This window comes from Colletotrichum phormii, assembly GCF_030913505.1.
Source record: "Colletotrichum phormii strain CBS 102054 chromosome Unknown BDP81scaffold_2, whole genome shotgun sequence".
NCBI classification, from domain to species: Eukaryota; Fungi; Ascomycota; class Sordariomycetes; order Glomerellales; family Glomerellaceae; genus Colletotrichum; species Colletotrichum phormii.
The window spans coordinates 533,425-553,966 of NW_026851444.1; the positions used below are offsets into that span (position 1 = coordinate 533,425).

A 20,542-nucleotide genomic window follows, 5' to 3' on the forward strand; every position below is an offset into this window, starting at 1 on the left:
AGGCCGGCCACAGGTCGATCCGGAGGTGCTTGTCAACGAAGCAGCCTCCCGCATTCCCAAACCTTGTTGCTTCATGGCTGTGATGAGCGGTGCCTTGGATTCTCAATTGCCCCATATGGTAGGCATCCAGACGTCAAACAACGGCCAGAATCCGTGTTGACGAAATGGAGGCTTCAGCGCTTTGTTCTCTCTTCTTCTACAACAGGAATGGAATATGGTTGAACATAATTGAAGCCAAGGGAAGATGTTTGGATCCATCAGTCATAAGTCCTGTCTGTGTAGTACAAGGTCCTAGCAACTCGATGAGTTGGACCAATGGTCAAATTCGACGTGTGCAATATTGAGAGAGAGAGACACCGCCATACATCAGCTGCATGCGGCCGGTCCGCTTGTCAGACTGCTGGAGACATTGGCAAGGCACTGGCTTTGGTGCTCGGTTATTGATAAGGTCAGACATGGACTCAATGTTTCCTACGTCGATCGTAGTCCGGGGAAGAAATTTTTGGGTCGACCTTGTAAAGGAATCTCACTTCTGAGCTTCCTCATTCTGCTCAAGGGGAGTTCGGCTGGGCTCAAATGACTTGGGTACTTCAAGATTTGCTTCCGTACACAAGCGAGTTTCGAGCATAGGTACAACTGCAAGAAATGCCACTGGTAGTGATTATGCGAAGTAGCGTCAACCTGGAGATGAATCAGCCCATAATGATCCATGCAATTTGCATGCAGCGGGGAAGCAAGGTATGGCCGCCTTATGCAAAGGTGAATCAATCGTTGGCTGTAATTGAAATTGCATGTACTCACAAGAGCGAACAACGGCGTGCAGAATGCCATACCTGTTGGAAGGGGGCGATGTTTGGCTAGGTTCCAATCCTTGCGTCGGACGAGGAGGTTTGCAGCAAAGACCTCTCATGAAATCAAATCGTTGTGCTGACAGTGTTCGAGATTGATTGGACGAGATGTAACGAGAAGACGTTGAGAATGCAAAGGCCGGGGGGGGGGGGGGGGGGGGGGGGGTGAAAATGGCACAAAACTCGTAAGAAGACGAACAGACGTCAGTCTGGACCTACGTGGACTACGGCCAGGACCCTGCCAAGGAGGAAGGCTTAGTCATGTCTGCTTGCCTTGTCTCTCACCTAAAGAGGTAAAGTGCCTGTCTACCTGCTGCGTGGAAAGCATCAGTATCTCGGGCGTTGAAGCTGTAGATCTTGAGGAGGAACGAAACATGGAGGTTACTGTTGCTGCGTTTCTCCCACCTCTTTCCTCCTCTGCCCAAACAGTCGAGTGGCAGGATGAGCAGATGGATGGTCACTTCTTCGTGATGTTTGTGAATTGGTGTGCAACCATGCTCCGAGGACCCCTTGCTCTTCCTCTCCCGCACCACCCACACCACAATCAGTCTTACCCTCCTTCTTCATCGTCATCAGTTTTCAGTAGTGGCTTCGAAGGTACCCTCACGGCCCCATAGGCCCAGCTGGCCCCTTCCGTCGACCCGTTCGTCTTACTGGTTTGAGACAGGCAGTTGAGTTCTCTCTGCAACACCATCTTCTTCCCTAGCAACTTTTGTCCTCGCGAATTGGGACTCGCCCGAGGAACCGCGGCCGCACATCACGATGACCTTACCCTTCGCGCGAAGAGCCAAAGCTAGCCGTCAGTCGCACAAATCTCAAAGGCTCATCACCACGGCCTTGCTACGCTCCGCGATGCGCATCTCGAAATGCAACCTATCAGGACCCCAGTCGGCATTGTGAAGGCGCCAGCGGGGCTTAGCTTTCGAATCCTTGGCATACATTCGCTGCTCACTACCTTCCGGCACTATCTTCCGGGGCATCCAAGACCCTGGATACGATGTCCGCGATCAACACCTAGCCTTAAATTCGGAATATGAACGGTGCCAAGTGGCCTGCATCGCAGCCAATTCCCCGGCGTGTGTGTGCGGTCGGTCCCGAGCCCAGCTCAATCCTCCCCGCACCGGCTCAAAGATGAACCGCCTACAAGATAGGGCGAGATGTTGTCAGGCTTGCCAATCCCACCTTGCGTTGTCAGTCGCGATACACTGACTAGGATTCTCATGCAAGCTGTTGAATTCCAATGATTCTAGGCAGTAGATCCTGTACCACCTTGGTTGACATTGAACGCTGTCTGTCGGATTCAACGCTGTAAGCTTTGTTTCTCTTCATTATCAGATCGACCATCATAGATTCTGCGGATTTGGGACAGACTGGATTCGGTGTTTTGCTTATCCGCTTTCTTCTGTCAACGTTGTCTCGCGCAGACTGGCCCCGTGGACGGTGTTTGTGTAACCTCAAATTCCTTCTCCCTCCTAGACCATGTCTCACCCTGCGCATCTTCGTATTCAATCCAAGGTTCTCCGCAAGCTAACGTCTTTCAAGTCAGGGCTCTTGACTACACACGATTTCTTGTAGCCATTGTGCCTCACGGAAAGGTCTCTTTCGCCCGACCCAGGAACGAGCTTACTCTCGCCGCCCGACCTGTCGCCCGCAAGAGGCACACGGTGAAGAGGTATTGCTCTGTCTCCCACGCGAAATCGGCCATCGAGAAACCCCCACCAACTCGTAGCAAACCCTGTTGCCCCCCATCACACCCACTCGACATGCCATCCCAAAGGAGGCTCTGCATTCAATATTGGAAGCAGTGGCTTGCTTGCAGGGAGTAGCCCAGCTCTAGGCCATGTTCTGGCTGCCTGAAATCTCCACAAGATCATCCATATTTTGGTGTTCACCGAGGCCTGCTTCTAGCGACAAAAACATCCTGCTAGATAAGAGCTGCCACGTCTGTTTTGCCGAGTTACGCCCAAAGTGCACGCGGTCGCGATTGGAGCCAGATTATGATCGAATCCTCGACCGGAGAGTTTCGCGATTAGCGAGGCTGACGCTGCGTGATACCGCTGACTGCCAATGTCTTTGGTTCGTCCGATTCGACGGCTGGACGCAAGCCCTGGTATCGAGCTTCTCCGAGGGCAATGCTTTCATTTTCTAGTGGCGTTACCTTGCATCAAACCTTGTGGCTATCATCGTGTCTGGCAGCGTTCGAAGTAGCTTCCCGCTGTCATCACCCTGGCATCCGAATTGGCCGAGGCGAAGAAGCCACTGCTACCTGGTCTCGCTTCCGAGTTTGTGGTGAAGCTTCTGTCGGTTTCCGGCAATCACAGACACAGGCTTTGGCGTCAACGTCGTACTCAAGAGTTGGTTCTTCTACTTCCAATCGTTGAATGCTTGGTAACTTACAGATCAGAGTTCTTCTAAGTACATCAAAATGTCACCGTAGATAAACCCAATATTCTCTCTTTGTTGTACGTAGCGACAACTTCTTGTCGATCAATTGAATCTATCTTTGGGGTAACTTACAGTGCATCTTACCAATCTTCAGGGGTCGGTTGGGGTGGGTCGCCGCCATCTGTATGTCAGAGTATCATGGCAATAGCAGGGGGACGACACGCTGTAGCCGACGTCATGATAAAGGAGTAGAGGGGGTCCTCCTCACATTCCGCAATGGATCGATTTCCCAGAATCCAGAATACCAGCAGGCGGAAAAATTGTGGCGCGGCCGATGGATGGCTGGCTCTGTATGTGCTAGGAAGAGTGGGGCTCAGAGATCCCAGGTTGTCCGACACGAGATCAACCACCTAAGAAGAAGCCTCCAAAGTACTACCGCGGACCGCAAGACGGAGGACTACCCAGTCAGTGAATCAACAAAGCTCAAAGTAAGACGGTGGATGGGACAGAAACGGTGGTGCATAACGGTGCGGTAAGTGCCCGTTGAAAGGCTACTGCCGACAAGGGCCAAGGGGGGCAATCGCTATCTACGGACACATTTGTGCTGAAGTGCAGTGTCGATCGGAGATTCTTGTCATCATGTGAGCAAGCAGCGATGCAGAAGCGGAATCGACGATGCGGAAGTGCGCTCGCTCCAGGCGGGGCGGCCGCTGGCAATCACCTCATGGATCTATCATCATTTCTGCTTTGGTATGTCCTATATCCACGATATATGGCCTGCAGGTGAGGGGTGTTCGCATTGTTACCCAAAAAGGGTAACAAGCTGGTTCAGTGCCGGTGTACTGGCAGTATCCCAGACCGTGACATCGGGGGTTCCGTAGTGCCGGACGGTGACCCACTACCGGGCCTCGGGAAACAGTGGGGCTGGTTTAGGCCTCAAGACGGCGCATCTCCCATTTGCTGGGATCCGGGGCTTAGACCGGCTCCTAGAATCAGCGTTTGCCAGCCTATAGACGTAGCACAAGTGGCTGAAGTTTCTGAGGTTGTACAGAGTGGGTTTTGCCGCGAGTATGACGAGCACACGGCATTGGGTGACATTTTGAGAGCAAATGCCGGATGGGTTCGGGAGTCTTAGCGGGTGAGATTCTTGCTTCCTTTGCAAGGCATACGCCGTCAGCTTGAGCATGGTACGACTCTGACGAGACGCTATCGCACCACTATGAAGCCAGTTCAGAGCTCCCCCGTGGGAGTCCAGCAATGCCACATAAGAAGCTTAGTTATAATAGGGAAGATACTGGGAGCTGCCTGAAAGATGCCAGCGCCAGCTCGCTGGCAGTGGATTCGCACACCTTCACTGCAGGACCGTAAGCAAACGAAATCCTCCTTTACGTGCGCCTCTCTCTATCCCTGACGCGCAGTTCGGCTCAGACCGTTAAGGCTTCCAAGAGCATGCTTATCTTCGGCCCATCTCATATACTATTGGATTCCTGTATAAGTGTATCTGGATAAACGTAAGGAGCTTACTGGGAAAGTCCGTGATCCTCCTTGTTTCGAGATGATTACGGTGTCGTTGTATCTAGCTTTGTGGGGGAGAGGAGGGGGAGCGGGTGACTAAGTGGATGAACGTGCCCAAACCCAATTCTCACACTCGTAAAACCACTCGCCAGGGCTTCATAGACCATCGTGATGCCAAATCTAGAGGAATTTAGTTGATCTTACTGACCTGGTCCCTGGCGTACTGACGCTTACACAGGGATTTGCCCCTTTCTTTTGGCCTATTGGTAATATTTGCACATGAAAAATCCACCCTTCTCTCGTGTACAAGAGGTACTTTGGCCTCCATGTATCCGGTACTTCGCTCGCCTAGAATATTTGAACTCTGAGGATCTGGCGATCCTCCCCGCTTTCTATCTGAACTTTTCCGATCTTGACGAACGGTCTGGCCCGATGGGTACGGGACAAGGTGAGGATGCAATAGAACCAGCGACTGATGGCCGCTTGAAGCTTGGTTTCCGTATCTGCCGTAGGCGTCGTGCGTTGTCTGAATGTGATTGGAGAAAGCTTAGAGCGGCCACTGAGGCTGACAGAGCTGCTTAGATACTTTGCGGATGGAGTTTTGGAAATCTCACTCTTAGGTTATGGTGTCCGAGCACTAGAGGTTCAGTGCTCTTGAGATTATGGATATCACAATGGCCGTCACACGCTTAATGAGCCAGCCCCTCGATAACTCGATTCGTGAGAGAGCTGCGAATTGATGACACGTTCAAGGCAAAGATTTCTAGTCAAGCTCCGCATTGTATTATCATGTCTACGTACGCCTGTCCTAGGTACTATGTAAAATCCCCTACTCCTAGCCCCCGTATTAACCGACCGAAGTCCCAGTCCCATGGATCGCAGACGTCCGGCTCGCCCATCGATCCAATGCATTAAGATATCACTAAGGCAACCCCGCACGGATGGAGATGCCTGTGAAGCGCAGGTTGTTGCACTTATGTGCCGCCACCGGTAACCTTGATGATTTGACCTATTGCAGGCGTTAGCAATTGTTTTATGATATTGTGAAGGATGCATTTCAAACATACCGTTGATCCACTCGCAGTCAGAGTGGCAGAGGGAAGCGACGACCTTGCCGACATCCTCAGGAACACCGACGCGCTTGAGGGGGTTCATGTTGGCCAGGCCCTGGTCGATGATCTCGATGGGCATGCCCTTGTAGCCATTGGGGACGTAGTGCCACGAGTTCTCGTCGTACATGTCGGTCTTGACACCGCCGGGGGCGATGGCGTTGACAGTGATGCCCTTGGCACCGCAGTCGACGGCGAAGGCGCGGGTGAAGCCCTCGACGGCGGCCTTGGAGCCGGCGTACAGGGCGTGGTTGGGGATACCGCCCATCTGGGCAGCGATGGAGGAAGTGAGGAGAATGCGACCTCCGCGTCCGCAGTGCTTCAGGCCCTGCTGGGCGACGAAGAACTGGCCGCGGGTGTTGAGGTCAAAGATGTTTTGGAAGAGCTCCTCGGTGACCTCCTCCTCGGGGCACCAGACCTCCTTGCCAGAGTTGGAGATGACAAAGTCCATCTTGCCAAAGTGGGCGACGGCGCGGTCAAAGAGGTCGACGACCTGGGCGGGCTTGCTGATGTCGGCCTTGAGGGCGATGGCCTTTGACCCGTACTTTTGGATCTCGGCGACGACCTCCTCAGCGGCGCCGGCGGAGGAGGCGTAGTTGACGACGACGTTTGCGCCGCGCTTGCCGAGCTCGACGGCGATGCCGCGTCCGATACCGCGGCCGGAGCCGGTGATCAGAGCGACCTTGCCGACGAAGGGACGCGCCGCGTCATACTCGGCAGGCTGCTGGGCAGCGGTGTTGTCAGTTGCGGAAGGAGCCATTGTGGTATAAGTCAATGGCGAGAGAAGAGAAAGGGAAAGGAAAGGATGGGATGAGGATAGAAGCAAAAAAAAAAAAAGAATAGCTAAGGGCGGTTGACAAGAGGAAGTTATATACAGGAATTAAAACACAACGTTTGGCGTATAGTCCCCAATTTGACGCTTTGTGGTTAAAGGCGAAGAACCGAACGCATGTCCGCCCGGTTGCCCGCCGCACCTCCGCCGGGAAGCGAAACGCCTTGCATTTGGGGGTGGGTTCAGCTAGGATCGGGGCCCGGGGACATTGAGGGAGGGCAAGCCAAAGGGCTACCTAGAGGAAAATTCGGGATGGGGGAGGTCCACGCGTTCGCACCCCCGGCGGCGCTTCTTCCTTTCGCGAAAGGGCGGCCAAGGAGGACAGCCCGTCGTCTTCAGATCAGACGCCACTACCCTATGTGAGTCTAAGTCTGAGTCTGAGTCTAAGCCAAAGCTTCAGTAACAGCAACAGCAAAGCGCTAGAACGTTGTGTCTACTTCGCTGTTGCAATGTAGCAAACGTGACCTCACATTGTGAGTGAAACTTCCTTGGATCACTCTTGGTTTTGGCGGGTTGCTATTACAGATCCTGACTGGTTGGCAGCATAACAGAGGGTCGAAATTCATCGGTACTCTGGATCCGGAGCCCCTCAATGCCCGGAGTCAACCGCCGGAGTGTTGGAGGAGACTCACCAGGGACGAGTTGTGGGGAGCCACAAGCACAACATGGCACCATCCTATCCTCTAGCCTTGTTCGTTGCCGTTTCCTCTCCTTTGACTATCTTTAGATCATGAAAGGAGCAACAACGGCTGTTCTGCCCCTGGTTGCCGTAGCACTCGCACGTACAAAACTCCCGCTCCAACTGAACCCGCAATGATGATCCGACGACTAAACAGCGGTAGCGTCGCGTTTAGCGGCCCTACGGGCGAAAGCCATGTCAGGGCGGTCGCGCGGCGCCAGGAACCGGTGCCCCTCGCCCGTCGCCGCCGAGACGCCGCCACGGCGGGGCCCCCAACCCCAACGGAGGTCCGGTCGTAAATCAGGTACGTACCTGCGTCCTTAGGGGTCCAGCGTGCCAGCTTGTTCTCAAGGGAAGTCATCCATCCCATAGAGAAATCCTGTGACATTGGACGGCCGTCCGTTGCTGTGGCTATCACCCAAGACAGTCGGATGTCAGTCGCGCTGAATGCCATAAACGCGAAGATCCGAATCCCATCGAGAAGCTCGGTTGGGAACCGCAATGCGCTTCCATTCGTGATATGGAAAAGAGACATGGCTTAGTCACCAACCTCCGGAGAGAGAGTGTGTGGGTGGGTCTCACGGGAGTATCCACACCTTCCCGTGATGGTCCCCCACGAACGACTTCAACGAAGACGACGTCCTTGGAGCAAGATGAGGATCAAGTTTATCTTTCGCCATTGAAGTCTCACGGTATAAAAAGTGTGCCTATCAAGTTTTACGAGTTCCAAAAAGTGAAAAGCCTACCCTCACGAACAACGCTTTCAGTCGTGGAAGTATCTATTTTCATACTCATCAGTGCTTCGCATTTTCGTGATAGAAAGCCTCCAGAAGATGATGCGGAAGGCGCAGCGAAGCCATTGCAACTAAGTGAATACTACACACTAATAAATGCTACAGTTTGATAAGCAGTTCAGTGACATTTTCTCGCGGTCATCTAAAGTCCCTTGGCGGCTCAATCCGCACACTACTAGCGTGCTAGATGACAGGATCAGTTGGCATGCTAGCAGGAAACAAGGAGAGATGAACGCGGAAGCATAATGGCATATATCATCCGATGGGTCATTCGGTTTATCGATAGGATTGTACGTGGCTGATGGGCCTCAACCCGTCCGCGGTTGGCTAGGACAGACCAACGAGAGCAATACTTTCCCTGCAAGTGTCCGACTTCCATTGCCAGGCAACCCCTGATCCAAATGCACTTAATGGCTCTGTGTTGCTTTGTAACCTTGGTTGTAAGACTTGTGAGCTGGAATCCAGTCCCGATGGCAGACTCGCAAATCAATGTCCTGGTCCAAGCCAAATTTATTTTGTCTCTCGCATTGTTCCGCTCCTAACGTACAAGTGCCGACAATGGCGAGACTTGAATACGACTACACAGTTAACGAAAGGGCGAAAGGCGAGGCCAGTAATAACTACTTTGGCAGCGTCGGAAAGAATTCCATGCACCAGCCTCCTTCCCGTGCGCCGGTTCGACGATCCAGGCATGCGAAACCAAACTTTGACATGACTTTATCATACACACAGTCCTGCAATCACCAGCTTAATCAGGCTTCCAAGCGCCTTTTATTCACAGCCGTTTGTTTCTGCCTTCGGTATTAGGACAACAAGATAAATGGGAATACGTGATTCAGGGGCAGATAGGGCCGCTGTCCCGGGTTAAGAGCTTTGACTGGCGTTTGGCAGCTCCAGTATGACACGCATGCTCGAAGCAAAGGTGGAGCGTAAGGTCTGGGCTTTTCACAGATGGCTTCATGCGCGGGTTTTGCTGCTTCATGTTGACCATGGCTTCGAATCTTCAAACCGGTTCCTCCAGATACGCGGCCTGGTTTCTATCTGACAATCAGCCGCCGAGTCTCCTTCGGACGAGAATCGTTCATTGCCTCGGCGTCAAGAAGAGATCTTGGCCATACCTTGTTATCGTAATATAGCACTATGTCTCTGCTTGAAAGCTAGTTGGGTATCCATATACCTTACAGTATCTCAAGTACAGAGCATCATTGAAGATGGCCTCTGCGGCCTCGGCTCTCGGGACGTCCCTGATCAATGCCTCTCTTCGGACGATCTGCGGCTGGGTGATTACCTGAGCCCAGTCGAGAAAATCAAGCACTGCCTCTAAACGCTAGACTAAACGAGGCAAGAATGATAGAAAGATGGGAATTGCGAGATAGCCATGAGTGTGAACGCTTGCAAAAGTGTTTCGCGGCGCGGCCCAAGAGGGAACTCCATTTTCGGCGCCGGCATATTGCCGATCCAGGAGGCCGAGCCAAAGTGAAAACAAAAAGTGAACGCCTGGTTTCGACAATCATCGGAGACCGATAATATCAGCCCCCGACACAGCCGAACTGAAGCGGTCTCCGTCAAATCACCGCTGCCGCGATACTCTACTAATCATCCCAACGCCAGAAGAAAGAATCTCGGGCCCTCTATCGCTTGGGTACACCACGGTCTCTTGACGAGGAAGTTGTCAAACAAGCAATGGACCGGGCGTGCCGCCAAACTCTGTTTCTGCGCGTACAAGGAAACAAAACTACCGACTATAGTAAGTACTGGGCAAGCAGGCAGCATTTTCCCTATTACAAAACAATTCCAACAAGCTTGTTTCAACTCGGAAAGGTAGCTCGGCCCCTTGCCCACGCCTTGTGCCGAACCCCCCCCCCCCCCCTCCATCCCGGGCGTGAAGGCGGATCTTGGCAATCTCCCGCCGAACTCCCCCTTGTTCAATCAATCAAACAAACAAAAACCGTCCAATCGTCTAAGACCGAAACAGAACGGGCTGACCTCCCGAAGAATCCGATATCCCGCGTTCCCAACATCGCTACTCGCCCGTCGGCAAGTTGTGGGCCTCCGTCGAGCACACCCCCCCGAGAGCTCTTACCTACCACACCTACCTACGTAATCGGAACGTCAAACTCAACGGCTTTCAGAACTTGAGATGACTTTTCTTCTCTTTCGGTTTGTGCGTCACTCTTTTCATACTATACACACCTACTAGAAACAAGATTCGAGCAAGTAATCACCGGTTCCCGTTTCCCCCCCTCTTCTTCTCTATGCCTCTCAAGGACGACCCCTTACTGGAGTGAGTTCCGACTCGGCCGCCTTGTTTAGGGGACCTCGGGTCGGATTCCTTAGCAAGTCCGCTCTGATGACCCTGGCATCACTGTCATTGACCAACACCTTCTTCTCATCACAACCTCATGTCATTAAAAGAGACTGTCAAAACGCTAGATGTCTGTCATGGGAGGCATCGTAACCCTGCCAGCAAGGAGAGACCTCGCCCTATAGGAATAGCGGCCCGTAATGGCTCGACCTTCCCTTTGCCTTGTTAATCACAAGTAACATATTGCAAGACGTTCTCAACCCGTTTCCGTAGCTATTGTTCACCCGTCGCAAACGGTGTCATCTCTTCTCCGTCAAAGAAGAGCCGAAATCTAGCAGCCACGACGTTGTGAAACAACATGACCCCTCCTTCGTAGCCCGTCCACTCGAACTCGGAGTATTCTTTCGGAAACTCGCATGTCTGTCGTGAACCGTTACCATTCAGACGCTCCCCTCGGTCTCGGGGACAGTAAAAGAACGCTGTCTCGAACCCGATATTGAAATTGTACACTTTCAAGTCTCCCAACTAAAAAGAAAAAACCGGTCCGTCATCCCGTGACGGAGTATACCAGTCCCTCTATCTCTCCGTCCGCATTTCCGCTCGCACTACACACAAACGTCCCACGCATCCCGCGAAACTTCGGCGCCTGTGGCGTAGTCATCGCCCGCGAGGTTTCGGCCGATTGAGAACTCGAAGTAAGCTTTTGGTCGTCGAGGCGTGCGGCCCCTCCTCAGGACAGGTTCCTTGGAAGACCCCGGTGCCATTTGATGTGGTATCTGCGGTCACGAGATAAGATTCACCCCCCGTACACCAATTCTTCCGATTGAACCATTTCCACCTATTCTGATGCTATACTAAGACGGCTCATGTTCTGCATGTAGATCTCCCTCGCCCACCATCTTCAGTTGAGAGAATGCGAGAGCATGCTCGTGCTCATTTATCCATGAACGAACATGGGAGGTGGGTATGAAGGAGAAGGGGGCCTTGTTGACAACAAGCCCATCAACCCTTAATCCATCCCACATCCAAGTCTTCCCCATCATCCCTGTATCAAGTCTGTAATGGTGGGCAGTGGACGTCTCGCTGGCATCTTGGCTTGGCCTTATGCTCCCGAATTCCGCCGGCGCCGCCAAACAACCAAGAGAGAGAAAGAGAACCTGGCCCTCTCAATGCCGCGGAGTTTTCATCCGATCCTCCTTCTCTCTGCATCTATCTCTTATGGCACCCAGTCTGCCGAGTCGTAGGATGAAGGCCCAATCGCTGTCCACTGTGTACTTTGTCCAAAGAAGTTTGATGCGCACAGATGATGAGGGTGCTGGTTCCAGGGCAAGGACCAACCAAGCAAAGAAAGTGGCGTTTTGTTCTTGTCCTTTTCGTACATGTCCACCCGTCCACCCGTCCTCTCCCCCCACTTCCCTCTCTCCAAGGTTTGACTTCCCGTCTCGCTGGGGGGGTTTCTAGATCAAGTCTGTTCAAGGAACACATGAGACATGAGACATGAGATTGTAAAAGTTCATTGGGTGTTCTCACATGCAAGCAAGAAATCTAATCGAGAGCATCATTAGTCACGAGGATAATGTTTTCCCGCTTTCCATGTCTCTTGTCATATGTCACATCACATGCCTCCGTCCATTTTAGGAAAGAAGGTGTCAATGTCAACTGCCTTGTCAACTCATGCGATTTTCATCTCATCTGTTCCAACTTGCGTAATCAAAGATCAATCATACTAATGATGGATCCGCGGTAAGTGGTATTCATCAATTCGATTCGATGCAGGAACGGTGTTATGAAAAATGTCTCCAAGTTAAAGCTTGTAATTTGTAAAAGTGACTAAAATACATGTCGCTAAGAAGTGAAGGCCCTCCCTGTCATGACCAATGGCCTGAGGTATCTAGATAATGGACGAAATCATATGGAAAGCAAGAAAAATGTACGCCAAAGCTCATCAGGCTGATCGCTGCTTTGTTTGCAGAACGCCAGTGACCTCGTACGTATTTCCCAATTCGTCGATGAAGGACGTGTCTTCATCCGTCATGTTCATGCGTTCTCCCCCAATGTACCCATCATCATAACCCATAAACGCCGAGTGAAGAAATGCAAAGAGAAAATTGTACAGTGTAAGGACGGTTATCAACAAGAGCCATATATCCAAGTGTATGAGGGAAACAACATAGTGAGAAGATAAAAGATACTTTTTGTGGTTGAAAGGATGTTCAGAGAATGGACGAGGCTAATGACCTCTTACGCGGTGGCCGTATTGGCAAGGCCATCCACGTTCCAGTTGTTGTTGAGAGTGATGAGTTTGCGCCTGATACCATCGCCGACACGGCAGGTGACGCCTTCTTCAATGGCGATGATGCCGTAGTTGATGACCTCCGCAGGCTTGTCCAGGCCCAGGGTGGTGCCGTCGCGGCGGGTGAGGATGGCGATTCCGTCGCCCCCGCTCCACAGGTAGGAGATGACGGACGGGTCTTCCGGTGTGACCTGGTCAATCGCGACGACATTTGCGCTGCCGTGCTGTCCGCCCGCGGCAGCATTAGCGGCGCCAGCGCCGCTAAGATGCTCGGGACTTTGACCCTGGTGCTGAGAAGACGGTGACGAGGACTGCTGCTGAGCCTGCTGGGCCTTTTGGAAGTTGGGGTCGAGGCGTGCGACGCTGTCGGCCCAGAGGATGAGAGTCGCGCGGTATACACCGGCGGCCCACCAGCAAGGGCGGCGGTCGGCGGGCATAGAGCGCAGGAGACGCATGACCTGGCCGCAGTGGAAGACGGCCTCCTCGCGGTTGTAGACACAGCGCTTGTGGCGCAGGCTCAACTCCCAGTAGGACCCGTCGAAGCCGTCGCGGCGGGCAAGACGCTCGATCTCTGGGAAGTTGGTGACGGCGTTGAGGGAGATGAGGTGATAGAGAACCAGGTTGCAGCGCGTAGTCGTGCAGTTGGGGTTGCTCTTGTAGTACACCATGGTGAGCTCGTACCACTTCTGCAGAAGTGCTTGAACCTCTTCCAGGCGGAGCATGGTGCTCGACTTGGTCACGGTCCTTGAAGTCGCGCGACGGGTGGAGAGAACATCGGGGAAGCAAGAGAGCATTTGCCTGAGGTGGCAGAGAAGGGACTGGAGGGGGTGAAGGAGAAGGCGAAGCTGTTGAGGAGACAGGCCAGCTTGGCGGCGGGAGAGGTTGTCGTGGAGAAAGTCCTGGAAAAGCTCGCAAAGAGAGGGAGTGAGGGAAGGGCTAGACAGAAGCTGCGGGTTGACATTCGCAGTGCAGCCGTAGAGATTCTGGACGTTTGCGAACCATTGCTCCGAGTTGGACGCAAGCCAAAGAGCCTCGGGGCTGGGGAGCGGGCATTGCAGGTCGGTGATGGCCAGCTGTGGCGGGGTATCATGGAACAGGCTGAGCTCTTGGTCGCACATGACCCAGTTGTAAACGAGCCTGTTCTGCATCTCGCGATGCAACCAAGCCCGCCATTGAAGCTCGGTGCTTGTCGTGCTGTTCAACGTAGGAATCATTGATGGTTGAGGCTCCAACATGCCGGCGTGTTTGAGCATCTGCTTTACGTCAGTGGACTTATTCTTAGCACGTTTGGAGGATTGTGGCTGCTTACCGACAAGTACATTCCCCGTTGACCCATCGAGATGTCCATCAACCACTTGTCACCACTCCAAGCACCTTGGAGGGTAAAGAGCAGCGCACACCTCAAGGCGACGGGGTCCGCAGACAGCTCGACATCCTTCTCTATGATATCGAAGAGTGAGATGCGACAGGTTTCTGTAAGACCAGCAGCAAGGTACCGCGCCTCCGCCATCGGCACTGCCGCAGCGCCTTGCGCGATCATCAACAGGAGTAGCAGTGTCGATGCCTGGTTGTTCAGCAACATCTCGTTGGGGTCAACGCAGCCTGCGACAATGAGGGGATAGTAGTACTGCAAGCTGCGAACGTAGCTGCGGAGGAAGTATTCGAGAATCTTCGTGGGTGGCAGAACGATGAAGTTGAATTCGCTGGGTGTGGCGTAGCCGGTCTTGGAGTACCCGTTGTTAAGTCCGCTTCGGTGAATATCCAACGCTTTTTGGAGGAACGACTGCGTAATGGCCAGCATGCGGTCGCGAGTGCGAGATGTGAGAGGGACGACGGAGGCATCGGTGGTATCCCAGTCGACGTTCTCTAGGTACTTCTCGAGCGAGCTCCAGGTACCATCTTCCTTGGACTTTCTCTCCAAGCATTCTAAGTGCACGATTGCCGTTCTCGGGCAAGTGCCGGAATAGATGGGGGGATTGCATCGAGCGAGCGGCCATGAGTCCTCCGCGGCAATAACCACTTCGAACTCTGGGATCGCTGATTCGTTCGGCATACCCAATGCTTGCTCAGCTGGCTTCATTGTGGTGTCAAAGTCAGCTGTGGACATGATGCTGGTACTTCGGGTGTGGATTGATCCTCGCGAAGACGAGGCAGTCATCGCCTCTGATGCTGAGCTTGAAGACATGTCGCTCAGTTCTGTGAAGCTAGGCATCGACATGTCGGGCCGCGACATCGGTAGCTGACTGGAGTACATATCGAGCTCCAGAGGATATTCAGGCCAGACCATCATATCTTGGTAGTTCGTGTCGGGCGTGATGAAATCGCTATTGAGCTGCATAAACTCGTCGAGTCCATCTACGCGGCTGTGCGGTGATGGGAGGTCATCGGAACTGGGGTGCGACTGTGCTGGTGAGCTCTTCTTCACAGGGCCCTCCATCATGCGAGGGTCCATGGTCGCGATTGGAGATCCAGTTGACATCTTGCCAGGTGAGTCTTGCTTAGGCATAGTTGGATCAAGGTCCATGAAGGCGACAGGCTGAGCTGGCTGTGGCGGTTGGGGCACAGTCGGCATCATTTGCTGTTGGAAAGCCGCGCTGGCTTGGGCAGCTCTGACTGCGGCCTTTGACGATCTCCGAGCGAATCTTGCTGCGCAAGGCAGGTTCTTCTCTGCGCAACGCGAGCAAGGTACTCTCTTATCACAGCCGGTCTTTGCGTTTGCGCAATTTTGGCAAGCGATTGGTGTCCGGCCCGCTACTGTGGGAACGCCGCCAGGCAATGGCTCCATGGGGTCCCGCGCCTCATGGTATGTTGAGTGATGTCTTTGCAGAAGATCTCTGTGATAGTTATGTGAGTGAGTGGATGTCTCTCTATACTGTCCCATGTTAAACTAACCTTCGTGCAAAAGAAAGCTGGCAGGCACTGCAGCGGTGTGGCTTTACGTTGGTATCTGTACCAGACTAGTCAGTGTATGCTCGATGTCAACCATGACCAGCATAGGAATCAACCTACGGCTTGGGATATGTCTCTCCAGATGTTCCTTCCTGGTGAAGGACTTCCCGCAGTATGCGCAGAAGACCATTGTGACGGTATTTCTGGATCGCTCTGGAGCGATCGAGTTCGAGATGAGTTTGACTAGACAGGATCTATCATCAAGCTGCAAGCGAATGATGTGACGTCTTGAGCAGCCTTTGTCGGTATGGTGGTAGTCGAGTTCGATGGGGTCGATTTGGTGAAGCACGCGATGCTATGTACTCGATGATGTATCCGAGGTACAGACAGTCAGGTAAATTTAGAAGCGTGTGTGTATTGAATATGAAGAGGTAGAAGAAGAGGCTCTGGGTTGGGAGGGGTTGCCGTGTAATAAGAAGGGGCGCGACGGAATGGTCCAAGGCGTAAGGTTCGATAAGGCAATCACGCTGCTGATTAGAGTTCTGGACGAACTTGCGTCTACAAATTTGGTAACAGCGATGAAGGGTGAAGATGAACAAGTAGTAAGAAAGAGGAGTTCCTCCAGGATCCAGTATGAAGTAGGCAGAAAGGGTGGACGGTTTTGAAATATATCGCGGAAGCAATGTCGAGGAGTGAAAGGAATAATGTATGGACCAGGGCCGGGCGCAACGGGCAGGGGTTGCATGGGACCCGTCAGCTCGGCGAATACGGAAGCGGTCTGGGCATGGCATCAGCTTCTTCCCAGCAGAGTGGGAATAGCTTGGATGGATAGGGTTGGTAATAGTGTGGGTGACGGGCGATGGGATCTTGGGAGGCCGAGGCGGTGCCTGCTTCAGGGCGAAAAGCAGACTGAGTACGCACAGTCGTTTAACGCAAGACAATGGAGCACATGGAGATGTGCAACATGGATCCTTGAGCAAGGGTACAAGGCTACTTGGTGGCCCGGCACTGGCTCTGGATGTTTAGTATCAGGCATTGGGACTTATGAGGAGAGGGAGGAAACGGCGCCGATGTGTGTTCAGCCGCCATAGAATCGGTCTTAGAAGTATGGCAAGAGATAGTCATGATTGGAGTGGATACCGCAAGTCGACGGGGTCTGTGGCCGGCGCATACAAGGCTCTTTGGGTCAGCCTGGGCATAACATGGACTTGAATGACCATAGTGATGAGGTGGACAAAGGCACGCAAGGCACCAGGTTGCATAACAGGATACAGTAGTGCGTGCTATGGGACCAAGAGGGATCTGTGTATGCGTATGTGTGTACATCTGCTTGAAGCAGACCACGGCTTTTCGTATTGCGTACATTGGAGCCATACACTAGCCAGGTCCAACAACAAAACGGCCAAGACCGGCGGGGGAACGGTGCGAGGTACCTGAGTAGTGTGTTTGTACTGATTAACCCAGTTGAGTAAGCTTTATGTTTGACAGGGGCCGCGGCGCCGTGGCGGCGGCGACGGGGAGAGAGAAAGGACGGCCATGGGGGGCTTGATGGAGGGGGAGGGAGCGTTCGGCGAGCGGGTGAGGATACGGCGTACAAATTCGTGAGAGTGAGAATGAGAGTGGGAGTGGGAGGGGGGTGGGAGATCAAACAGAAACGCCAGGGCACAGACAAGAAATGGGATGATCCCGAAGGAGTAGTCGGGGAGGTGGGATACCTTGCGAGTAAACCCAGTTGTGGATGGACTAGACAGAATGATAGACAACGAGTAACAAGAGTCGAGAGAGAGGAAGAGAAGATGGCAACAACCGAGTAAGCATGAACGTTCTCAGGCTGGTTAGAGAAAGCGAAAGAGAACGAGACAAGAGATGAAGATGAGAGACAATGTCAGAGAAGGTTAACTGAAGCGTGTGGGTGGGTGGAGAGATGATCGTTGCCGGCCGAACGAGTACGAAAAGCAAGGTTAAAGGGAGCCAAGAAATGTCTACAGAGAGTCATCGACACATGGGCCATGATATCCAACGGATTTGCTAGGGAAGACCTTGCAGTAGCCGCTGTGAGAGAGCCATACCAACCATGGTCGACTTGAACGCTGCTGGCCAGACCCGGCCGAGGCATGGATTTCTGAAAGAGTAGGTTGGCCGGGATATCTCTGAATACTGCGGGTTGCCGGGTTTCAAGGCACGGAGCAGATCGACCAAGACTGAGTGGCCATTGGCGCGTGCCATCTGTTTCTGCCTCGACACTCGACAGGCCTGTGCCAACTGGCATGACAATCGGATCCCAGGCAAAGGCAAAAAGAGTGGGAGACATGTCGTCACGGTTCGTGTGGGAGGCTGGGCTGAACCTGTGTGTCTCCCTCAATCCCATCGACCGTGTATGTGTGTCTATGTGTGTGTGGGTGGGATGGCCTGCCTTACCTTACCTCAGTTCCACCCGCGGGAATGGCGCCGCTGTTTCCTAAAATGGACATTTGACAGCACTAAACAAAGGGGGGTTTTGTCAATACCTGGTGCTGCCGTTGCAGCCGAGGGGTGGTCTGCGCTGCGTAGCCGCATCATGCTGCTTCTGAGGCTGCGCAAAGGCAGTATCAGACGCTGGCGCAGACGCTGGCGCAGAGTCCAGCATCAGACTCTTGGTCAAGCATTGCAGCGGCAGCAGCATCAGCGGCAGCAGCATCAGCGGCAAAGAGTGCAGCCAAGCAAGATTGCCGTATAATGCCGGTCTCAAGGTGAGAAGACCAAGCCGCGCGGGAGCCTTGGTGCGGCGATAGATACGTAAGTCAATGTGCTTGGACGCGATGTTGTCGGAGAAAAGCCACGACAAGATTATGAAGCTGTCAGAATCGATAGCCAACAGATCTGTATGCAAGAAAAAGCATCAAACGTGTAATGAATGGCCGAGAAGCGAGAAACAGGCGTCGATATGGACCAAGTGGTTAAGCACATGTCGCTGTCATTGATGACAAGCGTTGCACATCGTAATTCGACGTGAACTTGGTGAAGAATAGAAGTTGAAGGTTGACAGACACAACAGAATAGGTACTGGAGGCTAGAGGAGCCGTATTTGCGCCAGGGAAACGAATCGATTTCGGGCGACGATGGCTGCGCTAGTACTGCAAGGTTCGGTGATGGTATCAACGGTGAACGATCACCCTGCGGGTTGACGACGATCCTTCATTTGTGGTGCAGATAGTACGGGAGACGGGACAAGCCATGAGAACGGGAGGAAACGCTAGGGTCGCACCTAAGGCAGGGAAAGGTCCGCGGCGAAGAAGGATAAGCAAGGGGGATGGGGGAGATGAGGGAGATGAGGGAGATGGTGTGTGTCGTTACGGCCGCGCCGAAGGGTGTGAGATGAGATGAAGCCAATAGAGATGGTGGGTGGGCGAGCGGGATTGGTGAGAGGGATACCCACTCCCGAAAACCGGGCCGTCCTGATCTGCCGTGCTTCTCAAGGTACGTATCGAGCCAAGTTCCCCTCAAGTGACTGGTGAGTACGTACCGAGAATGGAGAACAAAGGGGTCCCCTTGTGCATTTGCAACTTACTCAGCCACGAGCTGACATAATACACATCGGCTGAAGTGGGGCATCCAGTTGGAGAGGAAGAAGGGGAGGAGACCCGTGCACATTTTGTGGGAATTATGATCAACCACAACGACGACTTTACCCAACAACAACAACAACAACAACAAACCATCCGCCAGTAATGTAGCAGACCAATGCATTGCCGTATTTCCTCATCTCAGCCTCCTTCTTGCTTATCCAAGGCTTATCTGAACTCTGGACCGATCTCACCCATGCTCGACACCATCACGACAGCTAGCCAAACTTCCTCCAGCTCACCTTATCTCGGAAAGAGATGTGCAAGAAACACAGATCAGAACCCACCCCAGACAACAAGAAAGCCATAATCACGAGCTGGGAGAAGGAAGCCAGGGTCAGATTCGAGCCACGAGCGGCACATCCTGCACAAAACCTTCGTGGCCCTTCAGGATTGCTCCTACCTATCGATATTTCAATGCAGGCGCAGGGTGTATCAACCCACACAGTCAGATCAGATCTGGGACCTCCCCCCGGCCCCTCCACACACAACACGCGGCACGCCTTACCATCTTGTCTTGATTCGTGCCCACTCACATTTCCACCCTGACAGTGGCCAGTCTTACTCGGTTGTTTCTATTTCGTCTTTGTATCTCCAAAGATCCTTCGAGAGGCTCAACTCCCTGTCAGGCAACCGAGCTTCAATCCTTTGATCGTGGCTTCCTACGACCGCTCGTTTGGTGGCAGGTAGGACAAAGCATTCTCAATGGCGTTACCTCGTGGTTCCATAGGTACTCAAATATCTTGTTAGCGCAGCTCGAGTCCACAGACGCCACATCGACGGCAGCGGCTTCGAGAAACACCTCCACAGACCAGCCCTGGCTGTGCGCATCAAATCAACGAGAGTCATGTTTCTGCACCCGAATATGGAATAATAACAACAATCATCAGACGCTGCAGAGTCGCTTTGCCATCTGCAGCCAATGGCCCAGACAAGAGAGATCCAATGTCGCAGCACAGGCCAACGGCATCCTAAAGGCAACTCGCAAGAGAGCTCACTTCAGCCTACTTGCGTCTTCAAATTTGGCTCAACTCTGAGTAATTCCAAAGTCGAGAGTCTAGCCAAAGTCTACATGTCACCACTCCAGGAATAAGAAATGCCAGGTCGGACGCAAAACTTCGACGAGCAAGTAAAGAAAGCGGCGACAGTTATCCGCCGCCACCACCCGCTAAAAATAAGCTCCTCGCGATGGGATTGGGTATTTCTGTCCTTACTAGCGCGCTCCTATCTCGCTCCCGGCTGCTATGCGGCTAGAAGTACCTACTGGCGCATGTGGCTACTGTGAGAGCAA

At 53.1% G+C, this 20,542-nt stretch overlaps 2 protein-coding genes across 2 annotated transcripts; both read right to left on the reverse strand.

The window, feature by feature from the left end:
* Nucleotides 1-5,510: 5,510 nt before the first annotated feature.
* Nucleotides 5,511-6,799, reverse strand: BDP81DRAFT_339233 (short chain dehydrogenase). The gene is made up of 2 exons (XM_060586003.1): nt 5,816-6,799; nt 5,511-5,757 (listed from the first exon to the last, which is right to left on the reverse strand). The coding sequence occupies exons 1-2, from the start codon at nt 6,615-6,617 to the stop codon at nt 5,723-5,725; spliced, it is 837 nt and encodes a 278-aa protein (XP_060450293.1). The 5' UTR covers nt 6,618-6,799; the 3' UTR covers nt 5,511-5,722.
* Nucleotides 6,800-12,264: 5,465 nt separating this feature from the next.
* Nucleotides 12,265-16,326, reverse strand: BDP81DRAFT_364905 (uncharacterized protein). The gene is made up of 4 exons (XM_060586501.1): nt 15,770-16,326; nt 15,653-15,707; nt 14,070-15,594; nt 12,265-14,013 (listed from the first exon to the last, which is right to left on the reverse strand). The coding sequence occupies exons 1-4, from the start codon at nt 15,837-15,839 to the stop codon at nt 12,709-12,711; spliced, it is 2,955 nt and encodes a 984-aa protein (XP_060450294.1). The 5' UTR covers nt 15,840-16,326; the 3' UTR covers nt 12,265-12,708.
* Nucleotides 16,327-20,542: the final 4,216 nt, after the last annotated feature.